Here is a 17,672-nt window from a genome sequence, read left to right on the forward strand (position 1 = left end):
AATAAAGGGAGACAACCCTTATTAATCTGCACAAACAATTTTATGTCAAAATTGATAGATTTACCTGGTACTGGATGCTACTGAAAATTCCCAATCAACTATTTTATCGATGAACTGACGTGTACTTAAATGTACTTTACAGTACTGGATTTAACGCTACGGGTTTTTTCTTAATTACCTAAACCAGTACTGACTGGTACTTAATCGATCGCGATAGTTAGTGTACTGAACATGTACTGAACAACTGAAAAAGATCTTGACATTTTTCCTTGCGGTAAATTCAGGCATTTAAGAGTAGTTCAGTTTAAAATGACCGTTTCAGTAGTAAAACCCGTTACTAGTGATTGTAATTCAAAGTCGCTGGACCATGATCTTGTGTGCAATGCCTAGAAATAGTCGACAAACTGTACTGAAAGTAATGCAACTTTGTATTAAATATAAATGATCTATTACAAGTAAATGCTATCAAACTAACTTAAGCAGAAAACTTAACAATTGTTGACACCACTGCCGCAGCCGTTGCTGGAAAAGCAATCCCTTTGTCGAGGCGAGACAACAACTTAACACACTCATCATCCAATAAACTATTACAGATTCATAGTCAGATCATTGACAATTTGATTTTCTGGACATGTTGGAAAAGTGAATACCTCACATTACTTAGAGAACAACATCGAAACAATGGAGTAGACAAACAGAACATTAATATCCCAGAGGTCGTACTGTTACATGATGAAACTTCAAGAACAACTTGGAATGTAGGGATTATCGACAAATTGATTCAAGGACGAGATGGATTAAGCATCTGATCAGCTATTTTACGGACTAAAAAGGTCTTACTTCTAGACCTATTAGCAATTTAAGTTATATCTTCTAGAACAAACATCTTATGAATATACAGGAGTCAACAAGACCATGTAATGAAGAATAATCCCCCAACAAGAGGCTGTCAGAAGAGACAGCAAAACGGATTTTCCTGCAGAGGTCGAACCCTGAACAGTTGAGCAAGTATGGACACAACTTTTAAGCTTTAAACAGCTCTGAATTTGGATTGTGATTGAATATTTGATACAGCATATGTTTGTGACACAAACTAAAAGTGGTCAATGAACTGAAAGATTTGAAAGTGGACATTTACCTATTATGGTCCAATATCCAAAATCTAAGTACATTAATAGAATTGTCAACGTATATTTGTTCCACCTAACAGGAGTACAATTGAAAACTTTGTTATAAACAATGTCATAATATATGTTCCTTTTGGAACAAATATTCCATACCCTTTATTCCGTAAGGAACAAATACTGTAATAATTGTTCCAATGGAAATAATATTTCAGAATATTTCTTCCACTTGGAACTTATATTATGAAGGAACTTCTATCTCGTGACAGAATCAGCATATCAAAGAACCCTAAGAATTAAATTTTTGATGAAATACTTCTTCGCTAAACCATTTCTGTTCGAAGGGAAATAACTCAAACTTTATTTCCATGAACCAAAAATATAAATCTAAAATTATATATGATTTAACTATAGTTCTCTAAAATTAGATATGATGTAATATTTATTTTCAAATTATAATCAAATATAATTAATTGTTTTCAAATAAATCTGTCACTCCAATTATAACTGGGTGATTGACAATTACCAGATGGTGTGTTATCTTGATAAAAGGTGAAAATCATTTAAAAACAGTTAGAGTAATCAAACTTTATATATATACAATCATGAATTTAGTTAATAGTTAAAAAAAAATTTTTTTTTCGTTTGTAACAAACTAATATAGATCTGCAACTCTAAAACTTTATCTACACAATGTTATATAATGAAATATATCTTTTAATAAAAATAGATTATTATCTAATGAGTTGCAAATCTGGAACCCAAGTAGGATCAAGTAAAAATTAAAATTAACATATGCAACAAAAATTAAAAACTTTTAAAAAATGAGTTATTTCTCCCTTTGTACAGGAATGGATTAATTCATCAAAAATTGAATTCTTGGGAAAGGGCTATAACTGAACAACGAGAAAAGCTAAAATCGTGAAAATTGAACTTGACCTTCATTTAGTCTTAGGAAACAACATATCTAAATTTGAAAAAATTTCTTCAAAGCGTTTTCATGTAAATGAACGGACACTGTTTGGCAGCCGTCCGCCCGCCCAATTACCCGCCCGCCCGCCGTACATTCCCAAATCAATAACTGATTTTTACTTCGAAAATCCGGTTAATAAGAGTGGAGACCTAAGCAAAAGAGAAATAAAATCGGGACCAAAGAGATCGTCGGGTGAGATTACTGTGAACTATGTATCAGAATTTTATGGACAATTAACTGTGTTTAAGTAATGAGTTAAATCGTGCATTATTTAGTCCATTTTTGATATCATCCTTTTGACGTAGCTTGGTACTTATGCATCTGCCATTAGAAGGGGTTGCTGAGGCCATTTTTTGTATTCCTTGCTTTCAAATCAGGAATATGACAGTTGGCTTCCATTCGTTTGATGTGTTTGAGCTTTTGATTTTGCCATTTGAATTTTCCTTGGAGTTTGGTATTTTTGTTATTTTATATTGTATTATAGACTGAGAAATCCTTTTAACTGTATTTGTGTGCATAATGAAAGACAGTTAAAGATATGTAAAGTTTTAATATGTATCAGAGACAGTAATTCAAATTGTTAAATAAAGGCAACAGTAGTATACCGGTGTTTAAAAGTCATAAATCGACAATATTGAGAGAAAACAAACTCGGGTTACAAACTAAAACCGAGGGAAAACATCAACTATAAGAGGAAAACAAAGGAACAACAGGAACACTGAAGTGCTACAAAAAAAAAACGGCAACATACTAGAAACGAACTATTTGATAACAACTGCCATATTCCTGATTCGGTACAGGACATTTTAAGACAAAATGGTAAGTTGAACCTGGTTTAATGGCACACGCAAGAACATTCATCACAGAGAAACGCAAAAACAAATAATATAATAGTCGACACAACATGAAAACCGCAGAACACCACAGGATATCAAAAACAGTGACGCGCTTACGTAACTAACATGCAATCTTGAACTTTATACAATATTTTCACAAAACTAGTCCAAACAATGTTCATGGCAATGATGTTTTGGAAAGGCAATTTTATAATTATTTAGACTACAAACGATAAAACATAACAGATTATCAAACCAAAACCATAACAAAAACATCAAAAAAATAGATACATGAATGTTGGATGTACAAAATACCGGGACACGTCGTATTGCAATGCAAATTCACACTCAGTATAACAGTCACATTCGGGAATATGACAATGAAACTTTCTTAATTTATTTTCATTACCGGGTATATTGTAATTTAATTAATTTGCGCGCCCCCTTGATATTCCGTATTGCACATACTAGTATTAGATGTTCGCACTTATGTAACCACTCTTTATGTATACGACATCACCACTGTTGTGACAATACCTACTTGTTTGTTCCAGTACAAGTATCATTGCAATCAGATGTCTTTCTTACATAGCCTTAATGTGTATCTACAATTTCTATACCAATCTATGAACTTTTTTTTATAATAAATGCAACCCATTGAGGCACTTTTTAGATCTTGAATTGCAGATCAGATTTCCTTAGTTCAGTCTATTAATTTATAACAACTTTTAGAAATAAGCAAAAAGGGTGAATTTATAACTGATTATCTGCTTGGCATTAATACATTAACTTAACATTATAAGATAAAAATATTGCACACTTATAATTGTATCCTGGCAGATCTAGGTAACTTACCTCCTATCCTTGTCCACTCATTTGATTTGATTTTGCATTGTCTGCGATGGATTTCTATACCATTTGTACTTTCCAAGTTAGTGAATTCCTCTCCAAAAAGTCTGTGTACTAATGATGTTTTTCCTGCCCCTTTTTTACCCACTATTACTAAATTTATGTCCCTTTTCTTTTCAGAACCAGACTTTAAAGCCCTCAAGTAAATATCTATTGAATGTTGGTCCATCTTCCTCATCTCTTCTGGAATTCTCTCATCTACAAAAATATATATATATATATTCTATGTTTGTGGTTTTTAACTAATCAATTGGAAAGCTGTTTTATTCATAATTCTAGTCACAGTCCTTTCAACGAAGGCAGTTTTCCTATGAAGAAGATTCGTTTAACAGTAAGTACTTCCCAGTAAAGAAACTTTTCCCCAAGAACATTTTTCTCATTGGTTTTTAAGCCAGCATCATGCTGTACGCAAAAATATGTACCAGTACATTAGGTGTTGGTGAGTTTTAATTGGCTGAAAGACAAATCACCAGATTTGTTTGTATATTTCTCATTAAAGAAGTGGCAGCCAAAAACTATGATGAGCTCCCTCCTCTCCTCCTAATTACTCGACACCATTGTTCCTCAACTTGGTGCAAACTGTTATAATTTTAACAAACAAGTACAAGATATCTCCATTGCTTTACTGATAATGTCTGGACTTATGTTGAAAAGGTTTTACTATAAGTATCACAAAAAATTAACATTTTCCGTAATTCATATCGTGAGGTCAAGGTTAGAGGAAATCTGCCAGACAGACATATATACCTTTTGAATGGTTTTACACTAGTCATTTTCGGGGCCCTTTATAGCTTGTTGTTCTGTGTGAGCCAAGTCTCCGTCTTGAAGGCCGTACTTTGACATATAATGGTTTACTTTTACAAATTGTGACATGGATGGAGAGTTGTCTCATTGGCACTCATACCACATGTTCTCATATCTACTTACAATCATTCCATACATCTAACATGTCTAATACAATTGACTTTGTTCTTGTAGTATCTGAAAAGGTCAGATAATCTCCTACAGAAAGACATGTTCATAATTTAGTTGACCTACTGCTTATAGTATCAACAAGTAATGCGCTCTGGTTTCTATTGCACCACATAAACAAAGTGGTGAGGCCACTATATTTTTTAACAGAAAGATGCTCATTTAGAGGACTGCATTGCATACAAAGTCTTGCGTGATAAATTTGACGTAATCGCTTACCAATGTAATAATGATATAGGGGTTTAGTTACACGAGACTGACCTGAAAGCTCCCACTGAAGAATTATTTTTTATCTCTCTCAGGGAGGAGATTCCATGAACATACAGTTGCAGGCAAATAACTCTTTGAATAAAAGGCTGTTCTTGTTTGAACAGTGGGGATTTGAAGTGATGAATTTCGTGTAATATGATTCTGTATAGTTGCATGGGATACTGAAACTAAGTTCAATAAATATTCCGGAGTAATATGTTTTTTCGTCTTGTAGAAATAAACATATTTATGGGCCTCCCTTCGATCTGTAAGCCTTTCCCAACTTGTTTCCAGGTATAATCTCTCTAATGAAACCAGCCTAGTACCCCCATTTACGATCCTAGCAGCCTGTTCGTACTTTTTTCAATCTTATAAATCAAAAGATTTGTGTTGTTGCCCCAGATTACATCAGCATATTCTGATACTGGTCTTATATATGTTAGGTATATTGTTTCGAGTGTTCGTTTGTCTACGCTGAATTTATATTTTCGTAAAACATTCAATTGTTTGCAAGCCTATCGGTTATTACATAAATATGTTTTTGCCATGTGCCATCATTTGAAATATGTAATCCAAGATATTTATCGGTGGATACCTCAGTTACAGTTACATTGTCCATGTTAAAGTTTTGGATGAGCAGGTTTGTAAATTTTCTATAGATTGCCATGATCTCTGTTTTATGAGGGTTAAAGGTCAATAGCCAATTTCAAAACCATCTATGGATGTTTGCAAGATCACTTTTCAAGTAGTTAACTTAATGTTAGCAAATGGCCATGAAAATATGGTCATGGTTAGATGAACAATATAAGTGTTTCTCGTTTCTCGTTTTTTATATAGATTAGACCGTTTGTTTTCCTGTTTGACTTTTTCTACCGCAAACCCCTATATCGAGTTCCTGATTTAAGCCTCCAACGAGTTCCAATGACTTTAAAATAACATTTCAATTCACCAATAACATGTTCAAAGGAGACTCGGTATTCTGCAATGAGTTTGTTGACCCTCCCACACTGTCTCTTTTTTGTGTTCTGGCTTTCTGGTTATCTGCTGTCTGATGTATATCGTGTATGGCTGATGAAATGATTCAACCTCTTTCTCTAGCCGAGTATGAGGAGGCACCCACTCCTGTATGAGCAGTAAAGGAACAAGAACTTTAAAAATTGGATAATGGGTATGACAATGAGAATATAAATGCAGCGATGCTACAGCGAAAGCTGAACAAATTTCAACAGATGATGATACAGCCAGAACTGCAGATAATATTTATGATGCTCTTGTTAATCTTGAATCTACAAGAAAACACCCCCACCTCCCAAAACAAATTAGTAACACAAAATTTGTAATGCAATTGGTTCGCAGTAACCATGAAAGATCTGAAACATTTATTCCAAAACAGGTTCCAAAATTACTTAAAAGCCTCGGATTGACTAAGATTATTCTGGCATCCGTAAAACAATAATACAGAAAACTTAATGTCTAAAATAAATTAACATTGTCTGTGCCTGTATGTACAATTATTGCCAGATTTTTATCAAATTTATATCAAAGGTGTATATAAGGAGTGTCTCGGACACTTCGATAATCAGTGCTGATCAACAACTTTTAAAAGAGATATGTCTCTTGGAAATATAAATTCTATAGAAAGTTGCTTTCATGTGCACAATTCTTGGCAGGTATTTATAAAATTCCTTGTATTACCCTTAGACAAAAACAATATGTAAAACGCAGGGACATTGGATCTCTGATCATAATAGTTTGCACTACTACGGAGAGCCTTAAGTGCCATGTAAATATTGAAATATTTTCGTTTGACAGATATTTAATCTGGTGCGTTCCAGTTTGAAAAATCGTGTGCACGATTTTGAAACTCGTGTGTACGACTTTAAAACTGGTGCGAACGACACGTCTTTTAAAACTGGTGCGCAAAACTTTGAAATTCGTGCACGCGACTTTCAAAATTGTGCGTATAACTTCTAAACAAAGTTTGAGTGACTCTATACGAACTTGCGCACGAGTTTGAAAGTCGTGCGCACCATTTTTGAAAGTTGTGTGCACAATTTTTCAGACTGGTGCGCACAAATAAGTTAAATGGCCGGCAAACGAAAATAGTTATATTTACATTGCACTTAAGGTGCTCCGTACTATTTTTCCAAGACTATACACAGTGGAAAAAATCGTCACAAAACAAAAAAATTAATAAATGGAGAATGTGTCCATGGGACACAGATGATGCCCCTGCTTGCATATCATATAAAGTTATAAAGGGGTATAACTGATGAACGGTAAAAGTTGACACTACTCAAATTTGTACTTGATCTGTGTTTTGTGGTAATAAGCATTGTGTATAAGTTTCATAACATTTGGTTGAGGCAAACTAAAGTTAGAGAACAGAAACCAACTTTGGGACGTACGTACGTACGTACGTGCAGACAGACAAGGGTAAAACCTAATGTCCCCTCCGCTATGGCGGGGGAATAAAAATTAAATAAAATAAAATGCTCCGCTGGGGCGCAGCTTGATACGACCGCAGAGGTTGAACCCTGAACAGTTGGGGCAAGTATGGACACAACATTCAAGCTTGATACAGCACTGAATTTGGATTGTAATTAAATATTTGACACAGCATAGGTTTCTGACACAGAATGAAAGTGGTCTAAGAACTTAAAAATTTTCAATTTACCTATTCATACATGTGATGGACTGTGAAACTCAGATCAGGAGATTGGGAAATTTTGGTCAGGAGATTAGGACTCAGATCAGGAGGTTTTTAATCGACATTAATTTTGTTGTAAATGTAACCGTGTGCTGTAAAAATGGTCTTTTAAAGTGTGTTTTCTTCAACTTTCCAACCAATTTATTATGTTTATAGTACCCTTGTACTTATAAAGTTTCTCCGTCTTTATATTCTACATGTTCAATCTAACATTGTTTTTTTCCAGTATGTTCTTTAAATTTTTTACTTCATATTCTATAAAACAATCATTGCAACCAGAACATTTGTTTAGCTGTCTGCAAATAGTTTTTATTTGCAAACTCAGAAATTCATTCTATCTGTAAGTTAGGGTCATAGTTATTATATAAATTTCAATTTAAGCCTTAAAAGGAAGTATAGAATCCTCAAATAATTTTCAAATTATTATTTTTTTATTTGTCCTAAGACATTTAAAATCATTTAATAACCATCCTTTTATGATTATTTGTTCAATTTATATTTTATTTATATTCTTTTAAAAATTTTCATTATTAAAAGGAAAGTAACTTAAAACAGGATAAATCAAGGGAAGTAACCCAATAAATACACAGTTTTTGTTACACAACGGCAGTTAGCCTGAGGTAAAAATCGTTGCTTACCAGTATGTTTGACACCCAAGCTGACAAGTGAAGCCATATAATTATGCATGTTAATTGATTTACAGGTAAAATATAACTTCAGGTAATGTCAGTTACACCAGATGCCTGAGATGTTATGTTGGGCAGAAATTTTTCATTCATGAAAAATTTCATACACGGGATTTTTTCAACGGGAGGGGGGAGGAGACCCCTGAAAACGGGATTATTGTACTCCCGTCGGGAGGTTCACATGTATGCCTATTCAAACCATATCATTATTATTTGCTTTTATATATAAATCAGAAATAACCAATTTAAAATGGAAAATGTTAAAGAAAAAAAAGGAAACCCCCCCCCCCCCCCCCCCAATTTTTTGAACCCCCTTATGATTCATCGCCCCCAAACTCAATCCCAGCTTTCCCTTTGTGGTATGGTACCTTGCAGTACAATTTCAGAGAGATCCATACACTTGAACACAAGTTATTGTCTGGAAACTAGAAAAATGCTTGTTTTTTGGCCCCTTTTTGGCCCCAAATTCCTAAACGTTTAGGGCAATTACCCCCAAACTCAATTCCAGCTTTCCCTTTGTGATATGGAACCTTGCAGTACAATTTCATAAAGATCCATACACTTACACACAAGTTATTGTCCTGAAACTAGAAAAATGCATGTTTTTTTTGCCCTTTTATGGCCCCTAATTACTAAAATTTTGAGGGAAAACCCCCAAAATCAATCCCAGCCTTCCCTTTGTGATATGGAACCTTGTAGTACAATTTCATAAAGATCCATACACTTACAAACAAGTTATTGTCATGAAACTAGAAAAATGCTTGTTTTTTGCCCCTCTTTGGCCCCTCATTCCTAATATTTGGAGGAAATTACCCCAAAAATCAATCCCAGTATTCCCTTTGTGATATGGAACCTTGTAGTACAATTTCATAAAGATCCATACACTTACAAACAAGTTATTGTCATGAAACTAGAAAAATGCTTGTTTTTTGCCCCTTTTTGGCCCCTTATTCCTAAAATTTGGAGACAATTACCCCCAAAATCAATCCCAGCATTCCCTTTGTGATATGGAACCTTGTGGTACAATGTCAGAGAGATCCATACACTTACACACAAGTTATGTCTGGAAGTTACAAAAATGCTTATTTTTTTGCCCCTTTTGGCCCCTAATTCCTTAACTGTTAGTACCATAACCCCCAAAATCAATCCCCACCTTCCTTTTGTGGTATTGAACCTTATGGTAAAATTTCAATGAGATCCATTCACTTAAACTAAAGTTAGAGTGCGAAAACTAATGTGTATTCGGACGACGACGCCGGACGACGACGCCGACGACGACGCCAACGTCATACCAATATACGACCACAAAAATTTTTTTGCGGTCGTATAAAAACTGAACAGTAGCACTATCCAAATCTCTTTTTTAATAATTATTAAGTTATAAACGGACAATGTTTTTAAACTTGAAAATATTTTTCATTGTAATCAGTAAAAATTTTCATATAACTGGAGCAATAAATATTGTTGTGGAAGTTATTAAATTCTAAAAATATCTGATAGCGAGCTTAAACACACAAGAGGTTCTCAAGAGCCTGAATCGCTCACCTGTATTTTTTTGCTTACATCTTTCATCAAGGATTATTTTTGCTTTTCAATATATATTAATGAGTGGCTTAAAATGCCATCTAAATGTTCTTTGTATTTGTCATATTTTCTACAAAAGCAAAAAAATGCATTTTACACCTATGTTCCATTTTAGCCATAGAAGCTATGTTTCTTGACATACAAGGAAATAAAATACAAAATTTATACTAGATACTCTGAAACTCATTCATACCAAATTTGGCTGAAATTGATTCAGCAGTTTCAAAGGAGAAGATTTTTTAAAGTAAGCCAACTAGATGAACAAATTGTGAATAAATTGCTTCGCCGAGCGCAGCTGGATACGATCGCAGAGGTCCAACCCTGAACAGTTGGGGCAAAAATGGACACAATATTCGTGCTTGATTCAGGTCTGAATTTGGATTGAAATTAAATGTTTGACACATAATAGGTTTCTGACACAGAATAACTGTAGTCAAAGAACTTAGAATTAGTTATGATTTGAATTTATATTAAATTTTTTGTTTTTGAGCAATACACTATGCTGTTGCAAATTGCCCCCCTCCCCCAACAAAAAATGTACCCCCTTTTTTTTTTGCTTTTGTGCAACATACTATGCTGTTGCGAATTGACCCCCTCCAACAACAACAAAAAATTCACCCCTTTTTTTTTTGGCAAATATTTTTTTTTCACCCCACCCGTTTTTTTTTTTACAACAAAAAAAAATAATAATTGAAGAAATTTTCTTTTTAATTTCTGAAATCTGTAATGAAAAAATTGTCCCCCCCCACAATTTCTTTTTAACCCCTCCTAATTTTTTTTTCACCTCCCCCTTCCCCTTTTTCGAAAAAAAAAATCTTTCCCTCAAGATATGGTCATTATCTCAAATCAAATTTCCAATGGAGTGTGAAACCATAATTACCCATTTAAATACATCATAAAAGTCTTAAAATAGAAAATGACATACATAACCATGTCTAAAAATAATATATCTTTAATCAGCATTTTTATTAGTAACTTCTAAAAATAAATTGACAGCTAATCACCTCAAGACAATACAAAATTTCTTTATACATAATTTTAAAGCTGTTTAAGCGAGGTAATCCAAATTTAACATTGTACTTAAAAGTGATTGTCCATTAACAAGGAAACCCTTGTTTTTCCCCCTTTTTGCCCCTAATTCCTAAACGGTTTGAGCCATTACCACCGAGAGCCAATTTTTACCATCCCTTTGTGATATGGAAACTTGTTGTACAATTTCAGAGAGATCCATACACCGTTCCACAAGTTATTGTCTGAAAACTGGAAAAATGCTTATTTGGTCCCCTATTTTGGCCCCTAATTCCTAAATTGTTAGGACCATACCCCCCAAAATCAATCCCAACCTTTTCTTTGTGGTTATAAACCTTGTGTTTAAATTTCATAGATTTCTATTAACTAATACTAAAGTTATTGTCCGGAAACCAAGTGTCTTCCGACGACGACGACGACGTGATACCAATATACGACCGCAAAAATTTTTTTGCGGTCGGATAAAAATTTTCTTTAAAGGGCAATAACTCCTTAAGTAGTCAAATGACAATTTTGGTCATAAACTTGTTTGTAGATCTTACTTTGCTGAACATTTTTGCTGTTTACAGTTTATCTTTATCTATTATCTATAATAATATTTAAGATAATAACCAAAAACTGCAAAATTTCCTAAAAATTACCAATTTAGTGGCAGCAACGCAACAATGGGTTATTAGATTCATCTGAAAATTTCAGGGCTGATAGAACTTCACTTAATGGACACTTTTACCATGTCAGATTTGCTCTAAATGCTTTAGTTTTTGAGATATAAGACAATAAAATGCTTCGCCGAGCACAGCATGGTACGACCGCAGAGGTCGAACCCTGAACAGTTGGTACAAGTTTGGACACAATATTCAAGCTTAATACTGTCTGAATTTTGGATTGTGGTCAAATTTTTGAATAATAAAGGTTTCTGACACAAAATAAATGTGGTGAAAGATCTTAAAAATTTGAAATGGGTTAAAATATTTAAATTAATTTTCAATTGAAGATTTCTTGCTTTTGCCCAATATTGTGCTACTGCGCAATACTGTGCTAATACGCAATACTGTGCAATAGAAGATTTTTTGCTATTGTAAAATTCTGTGCAATTGAAGATTTCTTGCTATTGCTCAATACTGTGCAATTGGATATTTCTTGCTATTTCGCAATACTGTGGAATTGAAGATTTCTTGCTATTGCACAATACTGTGCAATTGGATATTTCTTGCTATTGCGCAATACTGTGCAATTGAAGATTTCTAACTATTGCGCAATACTGTGCAATTGAAGATTTGCTATTGCGCAATACTGTGCTATTGCGCAATACTATGCAATTGAAGATTTCTTGCTATTGCACAATACTGTGCTATTGCAAAATACTTAATATAACAATTTACAAATCCTATTTGGTGTGTATCTCCTGCCATATTAGTATTTTTTGCGTTTATATATGAATCAGAAATAATCAATGTAAAACTGGAAAATTTTAAGGAAAAAACTAGATATCATTGAGATGGGAGCCATCTCTGTGGGCCCTGCTGTGAATAATGTGTGGTAAAAAAATTGTATCTAGAGCGGACACGATCTTTACCATAGGACATGGGGTTGTCAACTAAAAACCAAAGTTTTTGACCTTGACCTTTGACCTAGGAAGTTGTACATACATTATGACACACCCTCTGGTGTTGGTTGATATACATGTCAAGTATAACCTTTGAAATCATAACGGTTCTCTAGATATAGAGCGGACACAATTTGTTACGGACGGACGGACGGACGGACAGACGGACGGACAAACCGACGGACAGACGGACGGACAGACAGACGGACAGACGAACGAACTGACTGATCACTATAGGGCGTCCGCCATTCGGCGGTGCCCTAATTTAAAAAAAATGAATGGGGAATATGTCCATGGGACACAAATGATGCCCCTGCTTGTCTATCATATAAAGTTTTAAAGGTACATAACTGAAAAACGGTAATAGTGACGCTACCCAAATTTGTACTTGATCTGAGTTCTGTGGAAATAACTATTGTGTATAAGTTTCATAACATTTGATTGAGGCAAACTTAAGTTAGAGAATGGAAACGCAAAATTCAGCAATTTTTCCATTTGTAAAGGGCATAACTCTAGAACAATAAAAGTGACACCCTCAAAATTCAAACTTGATCTGTTTTTGTGGTAATAAGCATTGTGTATAAGTTTCATAACATTTGGTTGAGGCTAACTTAAGTTAGAGAAGGAAAACAAATAAACTGTTTCGCTGAGCGCAGCTGGATACTCCCGCAGAGGTCCAACCCTGAATAGTTGGGGAAAAAATGGACACAATATTCAAGCTTGATACAAGTCTGAATTTAGATTGTATTAAATATTTGACATATTACAGGTTTCTGAATAAATGTAGTCAAAGAACTTGAAATTGGTTATATGAATTGAATTTATATTCAATTAAAGATTTCTTGCTGTTGTGCAATACACTGTGCTGTTGCGTAATACTTAGTAAATCTGTTGTTAGACTATAAACAATGAAAGTTCAATTAATTCTCAATGTCAGATTAGAAATTTATGAAAATGTAAAGGGGAGCTTACATCAATAGATATAAACAATTCACCAAAGTTTCATGAGAATTGCTGACAGCATTTTTGAGTTATTGTCCGAAAACTGGAAAATCACACCTTTTTTAATGAATAAAACCCCATAACTCAGAAATGTAAAATGTTAAATTTATAAAATTCTAAACGGAGCTTACATCAATAGACATAAACAATTCACCAAAGTTTCACAAGAACTGCTGAAAGCATTTTTGATTTTTTGTCAGAAAACTGGAAAATCCCCCTTTTTTATGAATAAAAAAATTCCTGTAACTCGGAAACGTAAAATCGAAAATATATAAAAATCTAAAAGGACATCATGTCAATAGATATAAACAATTCATCACAATTTCTTGCAAGTTGGTGAAAGCATTCTTGAGTTATGTCCGAAAACTGGAAAATCCCCCTTTTTAAATGAATAAAAATCCATAACTCGGAAACGTAAAATCTAAAATTTATAAAAAACGGAAGGGAGCTCACGTCAATAGATATAAACAATTCACCAAAGTTTTATGCAAATTGGTTTAAACGTTTTTAAGTTAATGTCCGACATATTGACGACGGACGGACAGACGGACAGAGGTATACCATAATACGTCCCGTAAACGGGCTTATACAAATTCAGCAATTTTCCCTTTTGTAATGGGCCATAACTCTAGAACGGTTAAAGTGACACCACCAAAATTCCGACTTGATCTGTATGTTGTGGTAATAAGCATTGTGTATAAGTTTCATAGCATTTGGTTGAGGCAAACTAAGTTAGAGAACGGAAACAAAAAATCAGCATTTTTTCCATTTGTAAAGGAGCATAACTCTAGAACAATAAAAGAGACTCCCCCAAAATTCAAACTTGATCTGTATGTTGTGGTAATAAGCATTGTGTATAAGTTTCATAGCATTTGGTGGAGGCAAACTTAAGTTAGAGAACGGAAACAAAAAATTCAGCAATTTACCAATTTGTAAAGAGACATAACTCTAGAATGGTTAAAGTGACGCCACCATAGTTAAAACTCGATCTGTATTTTATGGTAATAAGCATTGTGTATAAGTTTCATAACATTTGGTTGAGGCATTCTAAAGTTAGAGAACGGGAACCAAATTTGGGATGTAAGGACAGATGGACGTACCTACAGACGGACGGACAAAGGTAAAACTTAATGCCTCCTCTGCTACAGTTGGGGATAAAAAATCCCCCCCAAATAATTTTTTGAACCCCTCCATGGAGTAATTACCCCCAAACTCAATCCCAGCCTTCACTTTGTGGTATGGTACCTTGGAGTACAATACCAGAGAGATCCATAGACTTAATAAACACAAGTTATTGTCTGGAAACTAGAAAATGTTTGTTTTTGGCCACTTTTTGGCCCCTAATTCCTGAACGTTTGGGGCAATAACCCCCAAACTCAATCCAGCCTTCCCTTTGTGATAAAGAACCTTGTGGTACAATTTCAGAGAGATCCATACACTTACACACAAGTTATTGTCCGGAAACTACAAAAATGCTTGTTTTTGGCCCCCAATTCCTAAACTGTTGGTACCATAACCCCCAAAATCTATTTTTTTGTGGTATTTAACATTCTTGTAAAATTTCATAGAGATCCATTAACTTAAACTAAAGTTATTGTCCGAACCAAATGTGTCTTCGGACGACGCAGACGCCGACATCATAGCATTATACGACGCAAAAATTTTTTGGCGGTCGAATAAAAACTGCATTTTACCCCTTTATTCTATTTTTAGCCATGGCGGCCCTGTTTTGTGACGAAACAGAAAATAAAACACAAACTTTACTCTAGATACCCTAAGGATCATTCAACTGAAGTTTGGTTGGAATTGGTTCAGTTGTTTTAGAGGAGAAAATGTTTGAAATAGTTTACACCGGACGGACGACGTGGACGGACGCCAAGTGATGGCAAAAGCTTACATTTCATTCGCACTTCCTACCCTTCAGTAAAAAAAAAGTCATTTATAAGATTTAATTAGCGTACACATTATTTTCAGATCACCCTATAGCTTACCTGTATGATTTTAAGTCGTACTCGCACTTGGACTCCGAGTCTGACAGTTATTGTAAATCTCTAATAGGGATCAATTGATGATTTCAGTAATTCTGATTTACTTATAGATTTTATTTTGCTTAACATTTAAGGTTTTACAATTTCTCTCTATTTATAATAGTTTCTGTAAAAAATACATAAAAAAATAGGTAAAAATTGTCTTTAAAGGGCAAAACTCCTATAAGAGGCTGCAAGACAATTTCTGTTATGTTGACTTATTTATAGATCTTATATTGTTTTGCTTATGTTTACTATTAAAATTTCTCTCTGTTACTTATAACTTTTTTCTAGATTAAATAACCAAAATCTTCGAAACTTGTTCAAAATTGAAATTTCACTTCAAAATGGATAGTTTGAAAATTACATATACCACACCTTTGAGTTTTGCTATAACTGTTTTAGATTCGAGATATAAGCCAAAACTTATATTTTTGTTTTTAAATTGATATTTTAGGGGCAACAACTCCAAAATGGGTTCTCCTGCTTTTTCCTGAAAATTACATTGGACATAGATCTTTACCATGTTTACCTGCTGATACATTTTACCCATTTCAAATTTGCTCTAACTGCTTTAGTTTTTTTAGATATGTTATATTTTTAGCAACAACTGCCATGTTTGTTGATTGATCAAATCCTCAGAGATATTTTTAAAACTAAATACCCTACGATACATTCAGGTTAACTTTGGTAAAATCTGGCCCAGTGGTTTCAGAGTGAGGTCAGGCGAAATTACAAGCACTTGATATTATAGATTTTTAATACAGTATCATGCATTCTATAATATAGAAAATTGTAAACATTATAGATTATCAATGGTTCTTCAAACGAGAGGGTGTTTCTCAGCTACAATCTCATCAAAAGGCAAAAGTCCTGAGATGAGATGTGGCCAAGAATCTTCCTTGAGTTGGAAAGACCATTGATAATCTGTTTATCACTATTTTGCATATGTCGTTCTTGGTTTTTACGTTGACAAGGGCATGTGCGCCCTTTGTTTCTAGTTATAATTTCTATCTCAAGCAAGTAGCATGATGATAAAAATTATTACATATAAAAATCAAAGGAAATACAATAAAATGCTCCGCTGGGCGCAGCTTGATACGACCGCAGAGGTCGAACCCTGAACAGTTGGGGCAAGTATGGACACAACATTCAAGCTTGATACAGCACTGAATTTGGATTGTGATTAAATATTTGACACAGCATAGGTTTCTGACACAGAATGAATGTGGATTAAGAACTTAAAAAATTTTAATTTACCTATTCAAACCATATCATTATTATTTGCTTTTATATATAAATCAGAAATAACCAATTTAAAATGGAAAATTTTAAAGAAAAAAAAATCCCTCCCCCAAATTTTTTGAACCCCCTTATGATTCATCACCCCCTAACTCAATTCCAGCCTTCCCTTTGTGGTATGGTACCTTGCAGTACAATTTCAGTGAGATCCATACACTTGGACACAAGTTATTGTCTGGAAACTAGAAAAATGCTTGTTTTTAGGCCCCTTTTTGGCCCCAAATTCCTAAACGTTTTGGGCAATTACCCCCAAACTCAAACCCAGCTTTCCCTTTGTCATATGGAACTTTGTAGTACAATTTCATAAAGATCCATATACTTACACACAAGTTATTGTCTTGGAACTAAAAAAATGCTTGTCTTTTGCCTCTTTTTGGCCCCTAATTCCTAAAATTTTGAGGCAATTACCCCCAAAATCAATCACAGCCTTCCCTTTGTAGTATGGTACCTTACAGTACAATTTCAGAGAGAACCATACACTTGAACACAAGTTATTATCTGGAAACTAGACAAATGCTTATTTTTGGCCCCTTTTTGGTTCCTTATTCCTAAACGTTTTGGCAATTACCCCCAAACTCAATTCCAGCTTTCCCTTTGTGATATGGAACCTTGTAGTACAATTTCAGAAAGATCCATACACTAACACACAAGTTATTATCATGA

General features: G+C 34.1%; 1 protein-coding gene across 1 annotated transcript in view; it reads right to left on the reverse strand.

Moving 5' to 3' along the window:
* LOC127739141 (uncharacterized) overlaps window positions 1-17,672 on the reverse strand; it is a 151,089-nt gene that overhangs the window by 87,937 nt on the left and 45,480 nt on the right. Inside the window, exon 5 of the mRNA XM_052250734.1 lies at window positions 3,789-4,040. Coding sequence (XP_052106694.1) covers window positions 3,789-4,040 — 252 coding nt within the window. The remainder of the gene's footprint in view (window positions 1-3,788; window positions 4,041-17,672) is intronic.

The sequence above is a fragment of the Mytilus californianus genome, unplaced genomic scaffold, assembly GCF_021869535.1.
Source record: "Mytilus californianus isolate M0D057914Y unplaced genomic scaffold, xbMytCali1.0.p SCAF_4, whole genome shotgun sequence".
Lineage (NCBI taxonomy): Eukaryota > Metazoa > Mollusca > Bivalvia > Mytilida > Mytilidae > Mytilus > Mytilus californianus.